At 38.5% G+C, this 17593-nt stretch overlaps 1 protein-coding gene across 4 annotated transcripts; it reads right to left on the reverse strand.

The window, feature by feature from the left end:
* Window positions 1-520: 520 nt before the first annotated feature.
* Window positions 521-16171, reverse strand: ddhd2 (DDHD domain containing 2). Of its 4 annotated transcripts, XM_084728937.1 has the most exons (20): window positions 15781-16171; window positions 14322-14525; window positions 12087-12279; window positions 10067-10260; window positions 9833-9922; window positions 9598-9718; window positions 9410-9499; window positions 8487-8628; window positions 7639-7847; window positions 7495-7556; window positions 7258-7377; window positions 7083-7178; window positions 6521-6697; window positions 6393-6419; window positions 5582-5737; window positions 3569-3671; window positions 3302-3463; window positions 2995-3099; window positions 967-1135; window positions 521-827 (listed from the first exon to the last, which is right to left on the reverse strand). In XM_084728937.1, exons 2-20 carry the CDS (start codon window positions 14439-14441, stop codon window positions 746-748), a joined length of 2418 nt encoding a protein of 805 aa, XP_084585063.1. In that variant the 5' UTR covers window positions 14442-14525; window positions 15781-16171; the 3' UTR covers window positions 521-745. The 4 variants fall into 4 exon arrangements, with proteins under 4 accessions (XP_084585063.1, XP_084585064.1, XP_084585065.1 ...); XM_084728938.1 differs by lacking the exon at window positions 6393-6419 and having other exon boundaries at window positions 15781-16170; XM_084728939.1 differs by lacking the exon at window positions 2995-3099 and having other exon boundaries at window positions 15781-16169.
* Window positions 16172-17593: the final 1422 nt, after the last annotated feature.

Genomic DNA, 17593 nt, shown 5'->3' on the forward strand with positions numbered 1-17593 from the left:
GTGATTTTTTTAGCTGTGGGGGTGGGCAACACCACGAAGAGAACATGTATTAAGGAACTGAACGTTGATTGCACAGATAGTTCTGCTCTTTGATGAAATACAAATGGTACAACTTGGAAGAGAGGAACTGAAACTGATCACTTTTCTGGTATTGACACCAAAATCAATTTTCAAAAATAAGAAATGGTATCAGAAGTATCAATATTTTGGGACCAATCCAGCTACCCCTATTAGTTTGGTTCATGTTCTATCTGCTAAAAAGGTGGAGGAGGGTCTATGACCTATATTGCAGCCAGCCACCAGGGTGCGATATAGATGTTTTGGCTTCACTTTTGGGGAACTATCATGTCATCCATCTTTATACTGTATATGTGAATAGATAGTGAAAGTGCAAAGTAAAGTTCAGACAGAAAAGTGCGTCCAGGAGCATGACGATGACATTTGGGTGGATTTCAAGCAAATGTCACACACCAAAACCAATCCTTCAGTGGCAGTTTAGGCGGCACCAAGAAGCCACCGCTACTGCAAAAGCTGACTTACATATCTGAACCAAGATCACTGACTGCAGCCAAACAGTCTCCACTGTCAGGGAGGAGCGGGCGGGGCAGTCAGGTAACACCCAGACGGTAAGGCATTCTGGAAGAGGATTGTGCAGCCTCTGGCTCTGTCAGCTGTCCTTCATTTTCTCAGTTTCAGGTTACTGTCAGGTTAAAAAGCAAGTCTACTGTACATTCATAAACCTTTATTACTGTTGTGGCTGTTCAATGGCCACATCGAGCTTGTCGTAGATCTCCTTCAGCAGCAAGAGAGCTGTGTCCTCAGATTCCCTACAAACAGAGAGGGGAACACGTCATTTATTTAAAGTGAAAATAAGTAAAGAAAATGAAATATAAGAAAGACAAAATACCAGAAACACAAAATACAAAGGAGGACAATTACTGTCCACCACAGGTATGCATGACACACCAGTAACACAGATGGGACTGAATGGCAAACAGGTATTCGTTGAAGCTCTCGATGGGTTTTTCCTGAAGTACAAAGTCGATCCTTCGTCCTCCGTTCAACATCCCCACTTTAATCTCAGGCTGCTGTGTCTGATCTGCTGACACTGAGGGTTCTGCCTCCTCACACACTCCTGTAGGAACAGAGGTAAACAAGATTAAGCTGTACAGGCAGACAACAGACATCAAAAACAATGGTGACAGCCAGCAGCAGTGATCTGTTCTGACTCTCAGTTTTTGGTAAAATGGGAACAAACCAGAGAAGAGACAGGAAAGAAGAGTAGCTGCTGTCTGCAGTGATTAACATTCAAACTTCTGCAGGTGAATACAACTCAACTGTCAGGATTTTTTCAATGTAGCTATAATTTTGGGAGTTACCATAGACCGTATGAGAAATAGTGGACAGAACTTCTGGGCCTCAAACTGAAGCCAATGTGAAAGTGGCTTAAAACTGCATTCTTTCTAATGGCCAGCAGGGAGTGACAGAGCTGACTGTCACAGAAATGTGATGGAGTCTTCTGAGACATGAGCCTACTTCTCCCATGATTTATGACCTCAGTAAACAGTTTCCTCATGAGTTTATGGTCTCAAGTCGGTTTTGAGTCTTCTTCAATATAGCATATGTTTATTATGTAAATTATTGTCCCATTTAGAATAAATAAGATGACTACCTTGTGACTGACAAGTCATTCTCATTGAGTCCATTAGAGCACATGCTCTGGTTGGAAAAACCCAAGATGCCGACCCCAACAATGGTGTCATGGCTTCAAAACCGTAGTATACAAACCAATGTGTGCCGTCACAGTGGGTTCATACTTGGTAGTAAGTAGGGTTGGGCAACTGGACGTATATGGTTGGTAAGGAATCAAGTTTTTGCCTTTAACCTGATAAATGTTTATGCATTCAATGCCCTTTGGTTCAAGTATGACATTTATTAAATATGAGTAAGGTGGGTCTGTTTTGTGGTAACTGATTGTATTGTCATGAATGCACTGTTGTCTTAAGAGTCTCCAAAAGGACCTAATGCACTGCTGAAGAACCCTGATAAACCTGCTGGCTGCCAGGTCCTCATACACTTTTAATCTCTATTTCTGATAATCTACCTCTGGCTTGTAATTCTGCCATTGAAAGATACAAATCTTACTCTCAAATTACATTGTATTATGTCCTTAAGACTCTCTTATTTGGGATCTTGCACCTCTATACTTCATATATATTATACTTCAAGGCTACAAGTCCCCTTTAAGTTATAAAAAAGGTGTTGTGTTATTTTGATTGTACAGTCTGTTCTAACAGCAGCTGTATTCCTTCTCACCCATTAAATCAAGTGACAGATAAGCACTTGATGTGCTGTAGATAAGAGCAGGACAAGTACCTGCATGCAGCTACTGTAGGTGACCTGCTACTGATGAAAAAGAAACAACTGTAGTACTACATTTACTATTCACCGTGTTCTATTTGTTAAACACATATCGACGTGTCATGGGCCGGTTACTCAGGTGGCTTCTAGTGTTGACAATCAGTAAAGCAGTCAATAAATTTAACCAATCAGAACTAACAGTAGGAGAGGGAGGGAAGGGCCTGAGGGAGGTGTCAGTAAATGTCAAGTTGAAGATTAGATGTAGAGCAGCAGGGAAAGAGGAGCAGTGGAGTAGTGAGAGCCTGCGGCAATAATGGCATAAATTACATAACATTTGCTTTTTGTGCCAAAGTAAACGAGAGTAATTGAGTACCATCATTTTTTATACATTCTTCAGGTAGAACAGGTGATTGAGTGATTGATTTTTGCCTTTTTTTGTGCATGTTCATTTTTAGATTCAAGCCAGGGAAGTTGCAACTTGCAGAATAAAATGCCATTTATATAGGTTTTATTTTAAATATTTAAATAGGCTCGTAGGCTTTCACTGAATCAGGTAAATTCACAGAGAAAACCAGACAAAGAGAGTTCATTTGTTTTCTCACTCATTCAAGCCAAGTGACTATCCTGGCTTACCTTGGAAGTAATGCTTATAAAGGGCCCTGGGCCACTCCAGTATTTTAGTCCAAAAATCAGCATTTTTCTCTTCCCTCTTAGCAGAAGCAGCGACTGCCGCTGAGGCTGGGGTTCAAGGTAAAGTGGTAAGGGGTGAGGGAAGCGGGAGCAACCACCATGTAAAGCAGAAGAGGGGAGGGTGAGGGTGGCAACATGCAGAGAGGGGTGAGAGGAGTATGGAGAGACTGGGTTAGACACACTCCTCTGCACACTCACACACACAAAACATCCACAAATACACAGAGGCAAATAAAAGTGCTTTTTCTACCCTGCGTCTCTTGAAGGTTGGCCTCTATTGTCGTTTCTCCTTCCTCCACTGGGGGCAGTGCAGCAACTGGTAGTCTAGCAAAGGACTGCCACGCTGTCCGCAATGATCCCAGAACATTATTCTTCAGATCCATGCTCATACGAGTCAGGCTGTCCTTTAGTTCTATTAAACAAAGAGAAACAAAGATCAGCAGTAAGCGGACTAAACAAAAGCCCAAACCACAATATTGTTCCACAAAGACGAGGAGAAAGAACCAGAGAGACCTACCCAGATGCATCCTCTTGCGGCCTTTATGGTGAGGGATCAGCATGGGCTCCAGATCCACGTCTGACACAATCATGGGCTCTATCCGATAGGCCACAGGGTCATACTACACAGCAACAAAAGGAAAGACATGAATGTGGTCCTCTTAGGCACATGTGCTTGATCATTGATGGCAAAAGATCAGGCCTGTGGTGACATGCAAAATTACTGTCTATTTAGTATCTACTATTCTTGTCATTATGTTGATTCAATGCTGCAGTTACACCTGTCATTTCCAACATCACTGTTCACTAGGGTTGCAAATTGGAAGCACATTCATGGGGTAACATCATCATCATCATTGATCATTGGTAACATTAACGATCAAATATTAATTATTACAAAAAAAAAATTAACATTGTGTTTATACCATTAATACCAAATGTGTTTTTTAGAGCCAGACCAAAATTGGCATTTTTGGGGCAGATGTCAATACCAACGTTGGGGAGTAAAAAAAAAACTGATAAACATTCTTTATACAGACTGTAATATATAGAATATAGAAACTATACATAAACACAATGCAATGATCCTTCAAAAGTGGTTAACACTTGTGACAAAGATATGTAATGGAAGAAGGATATTTTACAGCGTTCAAAATGTTTAGGTCACTAAAACAGTAAACTGTCAGTGTTATTTTCAATAATTATGAATAATTATGAAAAAAAAACAGAAATAGAGCAAAATATATGTATATATTAAACCCAGATTAATAAAACAGATCAAATATACACAGAATGCTGCCTGTTTCCATAAAAATATATTGCTTATTCTCTGACAGCATTACTGTAGCCTATGAAACACATACAGGCCTACATACAGTATTAAACACATACTATACTTCAATATCGGATAATATATGGAGTGCACTAATAACAATAATCTGTTATATTTCAGATCTTTATTTGATAGTAGATCAATTAAATTTTACTTGATCAACCAAATTCTCAACATCCGATTAATCCATCATCAATTAACTGTTATTATTCCTACTCTTAACCATTCATATGCAGGAGAGACGGGAATCAGACACAACATTATCACAATACTTAAAGGGAACATTTGTCACTTTTCATGAGGATGTCTAGTCAGTATGGATGGTAAATGTAGTCAGTTAAAGCAATAAACTCCTCAGTGAAAAATCTGTTATTTCTGCATCCAGTGATGTCAGAGTTATGTAGCCAAAGTGTGTGCTAGTATTTTTGTCTACAGCACGCTCTGTTTTGGCCAACAAAGCAATAGCTATAGGCTGAGGCAGTGAGACATGACAACAAGGGCATGAGTGTCATGCATCCCCGTACATGTAGGTGCTGCCGCCAAAGCTCTTTCTTGGACAATATATCAAAAAAGAAACATTTATTGCCTCAATTTACTACATTTAAGTTTACAATATGATATTGTGACTTTATTGTGACAATTTGTGATAGTTTGGCAATAAGCAGTAAAATATATAGTAATTTATTAACATTTTGAACTGCAAATTGTGTTCCAAAAAAAAAAAACCTTCATCAATATCTGTTTGATTAAATAAGATTTAATAGAATAAGAGTTTTCAGTCTGCTAATCTCACTTCAGTCATTTTAATTGCAGCAAAATTGGACTGTCCAGCAGACAGACTGACCAACATTAAAATAAAAACATACCTAATCCTGCTGACCTCACCAGAAAAAAACTCAGCACCAGTTGTTATTATTCTTTGACTAACAGGTTTAAATCACTTCTGCACTGTTAATCATTTATATAATAAAAGTTTGATACTTGGCATCCATGCATAGATACAATATTGCCAGACAAAATATCACAATATAATGCTGGATAAACACTCCCACCCCACCCCAAATGTACAGGTCTACAAACTGCAAAGTGAACATTCAGAACTGCTCTATTAATACCTCGTTTGAAAATGAGGAAACTCAAACTGTGTTATCCCTTTTCGGTGCTGCGTGCAGTAAGCTCAGTAAATCTGTGATTACTCACCGGGTGGTAGATGTTGTAAAAGCTCTTGCAGGTTGGAAAGGTGTAGCTGGGATCAACACGTTTAAGCCCGCGAACAGTCAGGAACATTCCAATAGGAGAGCCAAAAGCAAAAAACGTTTGAGGATGGAAAGCCAGCTGTGGGTAATCAATGGATACCTGTGGAGAAAAGAAGGGGTCAGAAACAATGAAATTTTTGCAGTTAAATTTATGACAAAATGTATTATTTAAACAAGGACTGGCATGATATATCAGTATTGGCGATAACCATGGTATTTTTAAAAAATGAAATATTAATATCATATATACAGTACACATATGATAATATTATGTAAATGATCAAACAGCTCTTAAGACATACTGTATACTCTTAAATAATTTCCATTTCCCTCCGTTCTCACTTTGCCTGGCCCCTGTAAATCTCACACTGTGACAGTCCTAATTTAAACACATTTTTTTGTTCTAAGAAGACACAGTTATTCAGATAGATGGAAAAAACACTTCTCTGGTGCACAATGGTGTTGAAAACATTAGAACTACATTCTGTGACAACAAGACAACAGTCAGGGAGCATGACAGCAGGTAAGAAGGAGACCAGCTCATGCAGGACTGGATGAGCACAGAGTGTGGTGGTATTGGGTCATACAACTCAATGGGACAAAGATGGTCATCTCAATCAAGGCACAATAATTCAGTCAGTTTGAGGTTTCCCCGACCGGACAAGACTGTATGTGAAGAGAATCTGTAGGCACAGTGAGATAAAAGAAAGCTATGGACAAAGCTTGAGAGCATGGGGACACCATGTGAGACAGACCTGTCCCTTGGCTATGCCTCCATTGGTCTGTCCAGGCAAGCAGGGGGAGGAGAGAAGCAGGAAGGTGATGCATCAAAGCATTTATCTACCCAAGCACAAGTTATCATGCTCATGTCTATGTGTGGTACCTGTCCGATGCCCACATCAAAGTACTCATAGTCTACAGCGCTGGTGACAGACTGTGCCCTGTGGAACTGGGACTGCTGTGTTGTCGATTCTGAGGACTGGTTACCATCTTGATCACTGGTCACTTGAGAAGGAACTTGCAACCCTGGTGCCAGACACACTGCTGCTGTCTTACAATCCTGTTTAGATTGAGAAATATAAAAAGTTACATATATAATATCTGAACTCTTAACTTTAAGAGAAAAGGGCCACCAAAGAGCCTCGAAACAAAAGAGGAACTGGCCATACAGTTCAGGCTGTTTTCTACTACAGTTGCTTACAGTTAACCAGTTCCATAAGATAGTTTGCTCTCTTTAGAATGTAAAATTACTTATAAAAACATGCTACGTAGCCAACTTCAGTCACACCACCTTGATGTGGACCGTAAAGGTGTATTAATGCCAAGAATTAATACCATTCAACTACATTTCATTCAGTCCAGATCTAAGAAACATACAGTAAAGGGGTTGTAATGGTCATGTTTTAAAACAAGAAAAGCCAGTATAGTTTCAGATTCTGTCTCACCTCTGGAAACCATTTCCTCCTGACGTAGTTCAGGATCTTCTTTCGAGGTCCCAGAGGAATTCCTAAATCTTTGAGATCACTGTCTTGGCAAAGAGCCTAAAAGAGGAGATTGATATGTTTCTAACAATGCATTACACTTGTATGTTTATTTGTATGTCCATTGTGTGTATATTACCAGTGATTCCAGGTCTAGGTTTTCTGCCTGTAGTGTATCCAGGTATTGCTGTAGACCCAGTCTGATCAGCGTCTGCTCCAGAGTGTCACAGGTCAGAGGAGAGGGCTCATCAGAGGGCATCTGACGCACAGGAAGGGAGAGGATGGAAAATTGATTTAATTATCTACAATTGAAATTAATATCTGATATTTTTTATCAGTATACTAATGTTATCTTTTACTGTGAATGTGATTTTACCCCGTTTCTGGATTCTGATCCAGTCCTCTGATTAGTTAACAGGTCAAACAGGATCAACGAACCTGAGGAGAGACAAAGGCAAAGAGTTGAAATTCAGCTTTTTAATTGACTTGTAATGAGTTTCTGTATGTGTGCATGTCTTACCCAGGCTGTGGCCCACAACTGAAACTGCCCCACTGAAATCAGGATGTCTCTGTTTAAAGAGGGTGTGCAGCCTGTTGATCTCTGAGGCCACTGTGTCCACTATGGTCTGGCAGTAGGTGGGGCTGTTATAGAAAAACAGGTCCAGCAGCGTGTCGTTGGTGAAATGTCTCAGCCTGCTGATGCTGGGCAGAGTGATCCTCTGGATGTCTCTGGAAAGTGGGGAATGAAGGAGAAAATAAACGGAGGGAACACAGTTTCTGCAACTATTGGAGACATAAATAGGTCTGCACGATATGGGAAAAATCTGTGATGTGTGATAACACTGTGCAATATTACAATGATGAGATGAATTCTTTGGAGTGTGTATATTAGCTTGTTTTCTTTGAAAGTTGCCTCAGCTATTGGTGGCAGTACCTGTTTTTGTAACACGTCATCTCTCCTGAATCCAAAATAATTCCAAATAATAGAAATTATCAGCCACTTTTTCCTCACTCTTCTCTTCTTTCTCAGCCTTCATGCTAGCTAACTTCCCAGTGATTACCAAACTGACACCAGCTGACAGTTAGCTGGGGCTTTATCTGACTGATCAAATGCAGTGAATGCACAACCCATTTATAAAGGGTTCTGTCTGATAGGTCTAATGTTGACAAGCTGAGTGTGAACACATGGCACATGTAAAGAAAATGATTTGTCTAATTTATTGCTTTTCAGGCAGTCTTTTGCAATGTGCTTATTGCACAATGTTAATATCACAATGATGACGAAAACACAATTTAACTATCAACACTAGACATAAGTAGTGCTGCACAACAAATGAGTCTTGTTTTGCCCACTCTCTCTATACTTACTCATCCACACCAGTGGCGTCCCCATGCAGTGCGCTGTGCCAGTTGACAGGGAGGAACTCCACTCTTCCTATCTTACCCTCCTGCTGAGCACGCTTATAATGAGAGGCCAGGAGGGACAGAGAGGCACTCCTGAAGTCATTCACTGGAGAGAGACAGGAAGAAATTGAATCATTTATACACATAAATAAATTCATCAGTGTTTCTCAAACTTAGGATTAGGACCCAAAATCTGGAAGAGTGGTGGTAGTGTGAAAGGTGGATAAATCAGAAATATCACACCAGTTATGTTCAAAACAAATATAAACAACACCCTCTAAGCTCCACACAGCCGCACAACCCCATACTAATCGACAACAGCTGCCTTTGTCTGAATACAATCTAACTGAATGTAGTTTTAGGTGAACTCAAGCTGTCATTTTCTTTGGTTTGTGGCCCAACAGGCAAATCGGGTCTCAAAACTAAAGTTAATAAAAAAAAGTATTCATTTAAAAAAAAAAATTAAAACAAAAGAAAAGAAAACATTCAACATGCTGCCATTAAATTATATGTATGTGACGCAGGAGTTTTCTATCCGGAAGGTATTGTAAACAAATATTGTGATTCTTTCTTCAGGAAGACCAGAATGACAGACAGAAAGCATCTCTCAGCAGTGTCAACTTCTGAATGACATTCAACACTAAATTCAAATAGTGCAAGTTTATTACAAGGTGGTGTGAAACTTAACTTTACACATTAATACATTTCATGCATTTTAAACTCATGATTTCTTGTGTGATTTATCTTTTTATAAATGTAGATGTTATGGCAATTCATGATGACATTTAGCTCCCGGGAGACACCGAATTTCTCTTTTGGGTCTCAAGCTGAAAACGTCTGGTGCCCCTGCATTTATACAGTGTACACACACACAAAGTCATACCTACCACATTGTATGATGGATCTGAAGCGCAGGTCACATGCAGGACCAATGCCATGGACCATAAAAACAAGGTGGTCCACCTTTTCTGGTTCACCTGAGAACACACACAGAAATATCACCTCAAAGTGTAAACTGTGGGTAATACTTGGTAAAACTGGCTTATAATGGAGTCTATCTGTTACTGGTACATACCATCAGATATTTCTACAGAGATATTGTCCACTCCTCTCTTGACTGTTCGAGGCCGGGTCTGCTCTGAAGGGGAGGACACCCACTCATCCTGCAATCCTATTGGCTGATACTGCATTATCAGCTGAGAGAGGAGCAGGGAAATGGAAGAGAAGTGTAAGGGAACAATGTGTCTAATTAAATATAGTGTAAATATTAATTATAGTGTACAGAGAGATATTTTAACTGCAGGCTTTACTTTGGGATTGTGTAAAATGACAGTCTCTCCTGTGGGAAACTCCAGTTTCCTCTTCCATTCATCCAAGGTAACTGCGATCATGTAGGCCTCCTAGAGCAAGAATCAAATCAAACGCGTATAAAAATAGAAGCTTATGAACAGGCACAATTAGGAAGAGGGTACTGCTGTCAGAAGTTGTATGAATAAGTTTGTGATGATGGTGAGGATTTGACATCGGGGTTGGTGTCAGACTACCTCCAGACGTTGGCTGAAGTCTTCGGGATAAGGCATGAACCTGGTGTCTTTATCTCCTTTATAGAACCAGGTGCAGCGGCGGACTTCAGTGGGAGCTTGCTCCCAATACACAGCATAGCGCTTCCTCTCCTTGACATGTACGTCATACCGCTCACCATCCACAGCCACCACCACCTCCTCCGTCTTTTTTCTTACTGCACAGTAAATACATACAAACACAAGCAGATACAAAACAGGGTTTATGAGACAAACTTCACCACCTAGATTTTAAGCAAAGGTTCTATGAGGACAATTAAGTATTATAGTGCTGTGCTTTGTTTCTGGCAATAGATTTGTAAGAGAACAAGTTCCCTGGCATTCCACAAATATATGTTAAATGCATAGAAGAACAGGGTACATGAATTCAATGTTTATGGGAACAGCATTTCTGGATTTTAGACTTCTACGACAGCATCACCAGGGGCTGGCTGCACCAATGGGGCTTACACCTGGTCTGAAGCTAAGGTGATTGTAACTTGGCGCACAACCAAATATTTACACCATCTAAGCTTAATCAGGAGCTGGCGTAAAGTCATAATCTATAGTCATAATTTTTCTCAGATTTTTCTCTTCTTTCTTAGCCTAGGAGGTCTTTCCACTTTTTCTGTACTCTGTTTTCTGAATGAAGGCTGCAAGAGTCTGAATAATCAGTTATGGTTTCTGTTATTTCTCTCCAAGTTAATTTCAAATTTTTACTTTAGATTAAGTTGGACTGTGACAGCCTTTTCTTGTGTTGGCTGTACATCTAAATAATTTTCTTGTCTCTTTTTTTAAAACACTTTTTAGTACAAGAATTTTAACATTTTTATACAATACATAAGACAATGAAAACAGAAAGAACAGAAAAAAAACACAGTGTGAGGGCACATCAGCTGAAAAAAGCATGACATATCATGTCAAATGTCCATTATTTTCCAAAGGAAATCACAAGAATGTAGTGCCCTCTTCAACTGTAAACTACGTAGACAGTCCATTTATCCCATTTTCTGAGGAGGGTTGCTCCTCTAGATCTCAGAGAGAAAAACATTCTTTCCATTACAAGCATTTCCTTGACTATGTCCATCCACTGTTTGAGGCTTGGGGCCTCCAGTTTGTTTTTTCTTTGTGATTATGTTTTAATTTTCTGATCTCAATGTCTTTGAAATTGCCTTTCTTTTCTTTGATCCTCCATAACACTGGTGCATATCAGAAACAGTTAACTACAAATTAGCAAGAGAGCCAGAGACTGGTAACCATGTACACATGCTGCTAGACAATACCCAGTCACATGGGTATTCACATGGACGCACATCGCTAAGACCAGGCATAGTTTGAACAAGAATTTGGTTGGTGCAATTGATGTGAATTCCATTCTAAAGACTGGTCTTAACAAAGACTGACTTAGTAGTTAGGACCAAGCACAGTGAAGACCATTTGTGCAACTTGTTAGAAAGCTAAGTCCACTCTTCTGGAATAATGTGGATAAAGGAACTGCCATCCTGTCTCACTTTGGAGAGACTTAAATTGTAAAAGGGAAAGACAAGAGCTTGTTTATGGAACGTGGGGAATGTGCGTAATTATGCATTTACAATAGATTGTCAGTATGTTGAAGAAACCACAAAGCACATAACCTCTTGTAAAACACAATGCCTTGTTTTTAAATGAGAACATTTTACATGAGAATATCACAAATGTCACCTCTGATATATAAGAAAAGTATGGGATATCAATCATAATCTGACACATAAAACCACCCAGAAAGTCTGTTTCAACTGGCATTTTTAACTGGTGGCAACAGTGAACATGTCCTGTCAGGAGAGTGAAGCGTCCTACTGGGCATCAGGCCAGTGTTGACAACAGCTTTGACTTTATATCTTCTCACAGCTATTTAAAGCAAACTCAAACTTTCTTAATTTTCCTATAGCTAATGCCACATAACTTCCTACATAGTTTACATGTATGTAGTAGTACATATGGTATATGTAATTATACACATGCTTACCAGAATTGCAGGCATTCTCTAGTTTGTCAGAGTCCTCTCTGCTGAAAGGAAGCCAGGAGGTGTTGTCCTCAGCCCGTCGACAGAAAAACCAGTGAGGCTGCACCTCTTGGTAAGGAGCTGGGACCGACTCCATGTCTAGAATTTCAAAGGAGGACGTGGAAGAAGGAGAGGCCTCATCTACCACAGGCGACACCTGGAGGAAAATCATGACAGAATGATAAATCAACGTTTCTCCTTCATGCCAGCAATATTGCTCAGTTACTAAGCAAGTAACTTAGTAACTGAGTTAAGTTAAAAGCTAATATCCTCTGCATCTGTGTTTTTCTTCTTTAGACCAGTCCACTGTTCAAATCTGTAGTTTCCAGATAAGTAAACATAGAAGTGTGACCTAAGTCCATGCTCTTCGATTAAGGTCTTATCAAGGAACCTGAGACCAGACAAAGCAAAGGACAGTTGGACAGGAAAGGATCAGGCCTCTCCTTGGACAAGCACACAAAGCCCTGTTTTTTTTTCTTTCCTCCTTTACAAGCTGTCTCTTGTCTCCTCGTCTATCTGCAGCTACAGCTTGTAAACAACCCTTTTCCACTGAATATCTTACATTCAGAAACAAAGCTGGCAGTAATACTTTTGGCACTCTGTTGCTTCTCTCTGTTTGTTGGAAAAGAAAGCCTAACACTGCTTGACACAACAACAAAAACCCACATTACACACAGCTGACATAATCAGAGAAACCTGATTTGCAGTGTAATGTGTGTACAGCATGTGAAGAGATTTACAATGAGATTGAGAATAAACTGTGAATAGAACACCCTTCCAAAGAATCAAATCTGATCGATTTCCTTGTAATACCTCCCTGTTCCTATATCTGATCATGTCATGCAACATAACACATGTTCCTTTCACTGTGAAACTTCAGGAAAGTGATTCATAATACTCCATCCAGGTACACACTGACACTATCCCTGGACAACATGTTAGTTTTATTGTCTCCTCTGGTCTATGTGCTGGGCTTTGTCTCTTTTTTCTTTCTTTTTTGTTTTGTTTTTTTTAATTTACCTTAACGAGGGATAGTATGCAACTTCCATCTATATTATTTCTACTTCACCCTGCTATTATTCAGTAGGGGAAAGAGGCTACAGCAGCTACAAACAATGTCTTTGAATTTTTTGATTTTTTAATTAGATTTACTTGAATGGTTTTATAAAACCTTTGTTGGTGGCAAATTACAATGCATCATATGATAACTGCATTTTGTTACTACAGAAGCTACTTGATAATCAACATTTCAAGTGAATTCTATTTTTATCACTATGAAGATTAACTTTATGCTTCACTCATTCACAATTCTCCTTTTCCTTATTCTTACTTGGCTGATCATGGGCATTCACACTTTTGATAAATCAAACTGATTTTGCTCCAATTTCCATCAGCCAAACATGTTGTTGTTGTCAAACTTTAAATATGCTCTCCTCTCTGCTGTTGTCAGCTGTCATTATAGTTGAAATCATTGCAGCCCTCCTTCAACCCATTCATCAAAAGTCCAGAGATAAGATGAGACCTCATCTTTTATGAGATTTACCAAATAATGAAAGGTTTTTATAAAGCCTTTGTTGGGAACACATTAGCTTACTGTACATTGCATCACATGATAGTATATGTTACGACAGCAGTTACTACAACTGAACTTTTTCTAATTCACTGTCACTTGAGAGGAGTAAATACTATTATTTACACTACTGGTGTGATGGAGTATTTCAATACTGACATGGCCTTGAAATTGTGTAGAGTGTCATTGTTTGTTGTATAGAGGTTCAATGTCACTCTTAAGTTACCTCTTAGGATTTCCCTGATCACATATCAGTCTTAGCCAGGGCTGAAAATTAACCTTACTGGAGGTAACATATTGAATGTGTACTTAATCTATAAGGAGTACCTGAGCAGCCCTCAGTGACCCTGCAGCTGATCAATGAGAAATCATAATTGGCCTCAAAATATTCTTTACTATACTGTTGATAACCCATTGACAATACATTTTCAATGCTCTTTGCACAACATCTCTGTATAATTGTTGTGTTAAAATGTGTTCCCCATCAATTTGCATTTCCCCTTATTTTAACTTAAACTTAACCAATCATATCTGCGATTCCTAACCATATCATAACCTAAACCCAGGCAGAGCTACAGGTAACAGATTTTAACAAACAATATTTACACAAATCACACATGTACTCTCACCTGATCCTCAGGTGTGTTCCCTGTAGCCGCAGTCTGAGTGGGGTTGTCAAATAGATCTTGAGTGTTGACGTTTGGGGCAGCCTTAGATAGACCCCCCTCTTGACCAGAATTGTTTGACATTAGCCCCAGACCTGACCCCAACCCTCAGCTCTGACCTGAGGTGGGCAGGAGGGCTACACAAACACAAGACCTGTAACAACCCAGCTGCACACAGAAAAAGCAAATAGTGGGCTTAGATCATCACAACATCAAAACTACTTACTAACTAACATTTTATAGCCTGTCCATCTTGCAAGGCTGTTACTGGTTATGCCTGCACCAAACTATTGTTGACAGAACATCATAGGAGATGGGATATAAAGAGAAAAGCCAGATTACATTAGCTCACACCACACATTAAATCATTATATCATTTATATCAACCACAGTTCCTACATAAATCATAGCAACTTGATCCTTTCACATGTACATATATGCATTGTCCTTCATAATAAACATAAATCATAAACAGAATGACCTTCTTAAATAATGCATTCATCCATCCTGTGCTTTCACACATTAAATTCAAAGAAACAGGGCACAAAAAACATTGTGCATTCTCTGCTCTCACTGGGTTTACATTCTTTTTCTATACCATTTTCGTCTATGCTGTCTGAGATAATTGTAAATACTGTTTAAAAAACATTTAACCGGTGATTAAAAAAAAAAAAAAAAAAGTCATGTTACGATTATTTTGACTGAAATTGCAACCAATTGCAATATGTGATATGAATAGTGGAAATGATCAGTTTTGCTTTACAATTTTCATGTTCATAAAAAAAATCTTTTCATTAAGATCTGTGCATTTCTGCAGCGCATGAATACCTCATTATATTGCTATCTGCTGCCTTTAGATGGATGCTTTATTTTGAGGTACTTGTTGTTGTTTTTTTGTTGTTGTTGTTTTTTTTTTTTTTTAACTCTTTCATTGTCGTACTAGACCAAATCACAAAGCAGTAATCAAGCTGTGACAGAACTAATGCATTCAGGACTCACCGTTCACTATTAACTTATCTCAGCTCTCAGTGTTCACTGATGTCTGTCTCGTCAGCTGCTGCTCAGTAACGTTCAATGGAAAATGTAAATAGGCAAATTAATGTGACAGTTAGCTAACTGTTAAGTCCCATAACGGTTGTATTAGCTTGTGAGTTATGTTGATGTAGGATAGGTAGCCATTTCTCGGCATTAACTTGAACAAAACTAGCTAATGTTTACCGTTTCCTCTCATGTTATTGATGTATTTTACAGAATGCAACCAACGTGAACCAGAACCCAGAGATTATTGACGTTGGTTTAGGTTCATGCTAGCTGAGTTACGAATACTGGACGAGACGCGAGTGTTTAGTTTCCGTTTTCAAGTACTGTTGGCGTGTTAAGATGTTATAACACTAGTAAAAGACAGTCGTCAACTTAAACTCACCGATAACTTTATACACAGTTAATGCAGAGGATTTGTATTCGTTGTTTAGCTCGCTGTGGATAGCTCGGCTAGCCAAGGACAGCCTCCTGTCAAACGGTGCTTACTTTGGGTGTCGTCGGAAATATGACGATTAGGAGATTAACGTGCATTAGCGACTGCACTAACTATCAAATAAAGGCACAAAATTGCTATATTACTTCAGAGGGAGTTTTCTGTGGTATATTACTTTTTAAAGTATGACAACTAGTGGGCGAAATACATAAATACTGTATCAAAATGCAATAGAAAAAATTGAAAATAAAAGAATAAAATCCTGCCTTCTCTTCGGGTCGGTATATCGTTGTAACATAAAGTAACCAAAAGTCTATTGATCTCTAATAAACCAGGCTCCAAAGCATCACCTACAATGTAAAAAAAAAACGTTCTTAGTAATTAAATTTACGAGGAGTATACGAATGTAACATAAAACGTCACGAGGCCACCGCCCCCTGACGTCATGAGTAACGTTCAGGGTTGTTGATCAGTTTGCAGTGAAATCGCATGTACGGGATACTTGCTGATTGTAACTTTACTGCCTACATACGTTCAGTATAGGATGAGTACTCGTATGATAGTAACATTGAAAGTCATCCATAAGAATAGCAGTTGCATTAAAGTGTGATATTTAATGTGTGTAAGTATCAAATGTATTTTTTTGATAATTAATGCTCTCATACACGTTTTTCTACAAACTGTTGTACATTATAAATATAACAACACAACGAACATACCATGACATAAGCATTATATAGAGAGCCAATCTCTGTGTTTTTTTAAATGAAAAATATTAAGATAGTGATAATTACAATCAGAGGCAGGTTGTCTGAGTGGCAGACACAAAATACGAAAAAAAAATTACAAGTACTTTTGTGATGAAACAGTCTCAATCTCTGCCTTAACCACACCTTTAAAAGAAAAACATTGAATTATTAAAACAACACTTTTGCATTGCTTTTTTGGGTGGTGTGGGTGGGTATTCAGTTTACTATCAGTAAATATTCACTGTTAATAAGCTGAAATCAGAGAATTTTGACTTTTTTCTTCAAAAATCACTTAAACCAATTAAATGATTATCAAAATAGAGGGCGATTAATTTAATATTTAATATTTATTTTTTTAATCAAATACATAAGTGTGTCTGTAGAAACCTAATCCATCAGTTTATTATAAGCATTCAAAATCAACACATTTAAGTTTTCACTGGACAGAAACAGTATTAAACTTTTTTTTAAAATCTGACCCATAACTTGTTACTAAAGCTGTTAGTCAAATGTGGTGAAGTGAAAAATGCAATAATTGCATCTGAGATAGTGAAAGTATAACATAGCATAAAACAGAAATACTCAAGTAAAGTACAGGTACCACAAATTTGTGCTTAAGTACAGTACATGAGTAAATGCATTTAATTACATTCCACACCTATGTATGTTTTTATTCTGGTAGTAGTGCTAATCAGTGTAGTGGAGGATAAACCCAAGAAAACTCAATTTATCCACCTCTTTGAAGTGTTTACTTATCTATTTTCAAATCAACTGTATCAATCAATGCTACAGTTTACCCACCTCTGTGTTTCCCATGACATCCCTAGCCCAAATGAGGGTTTTGTTCATTTTTTCCCCCCGATATTCTTTTAATGTCTAACAGTTACAGGAATGATTAGGTGAATATTGAGAGCAGATGCATTCTTGACTCTTATCTGTCATGTGAGAACTGGGGTTTAACATACTGTAGATGTTAGATAGAGATCCAGTCAATAAAAAACGAGTAGCCTGGT

The sequence above is a fragment of the Lutjanus erythropterus genome, chromosome 10, assembly GCF_056507025.1.
Source record: "Lutjanus erythropterus isolate fLutEry1 chromosome 10, fLutEry1.hap2, whole genome shotgun sequence".
In the NCBI taxonomy this organism is placed as follows: Eukaryota; Metazoa; Chordata; class Actinopteri; order Lutjaniformes; family Lutjanidae; genus Lutjanus; species Lutjanus erythropterus.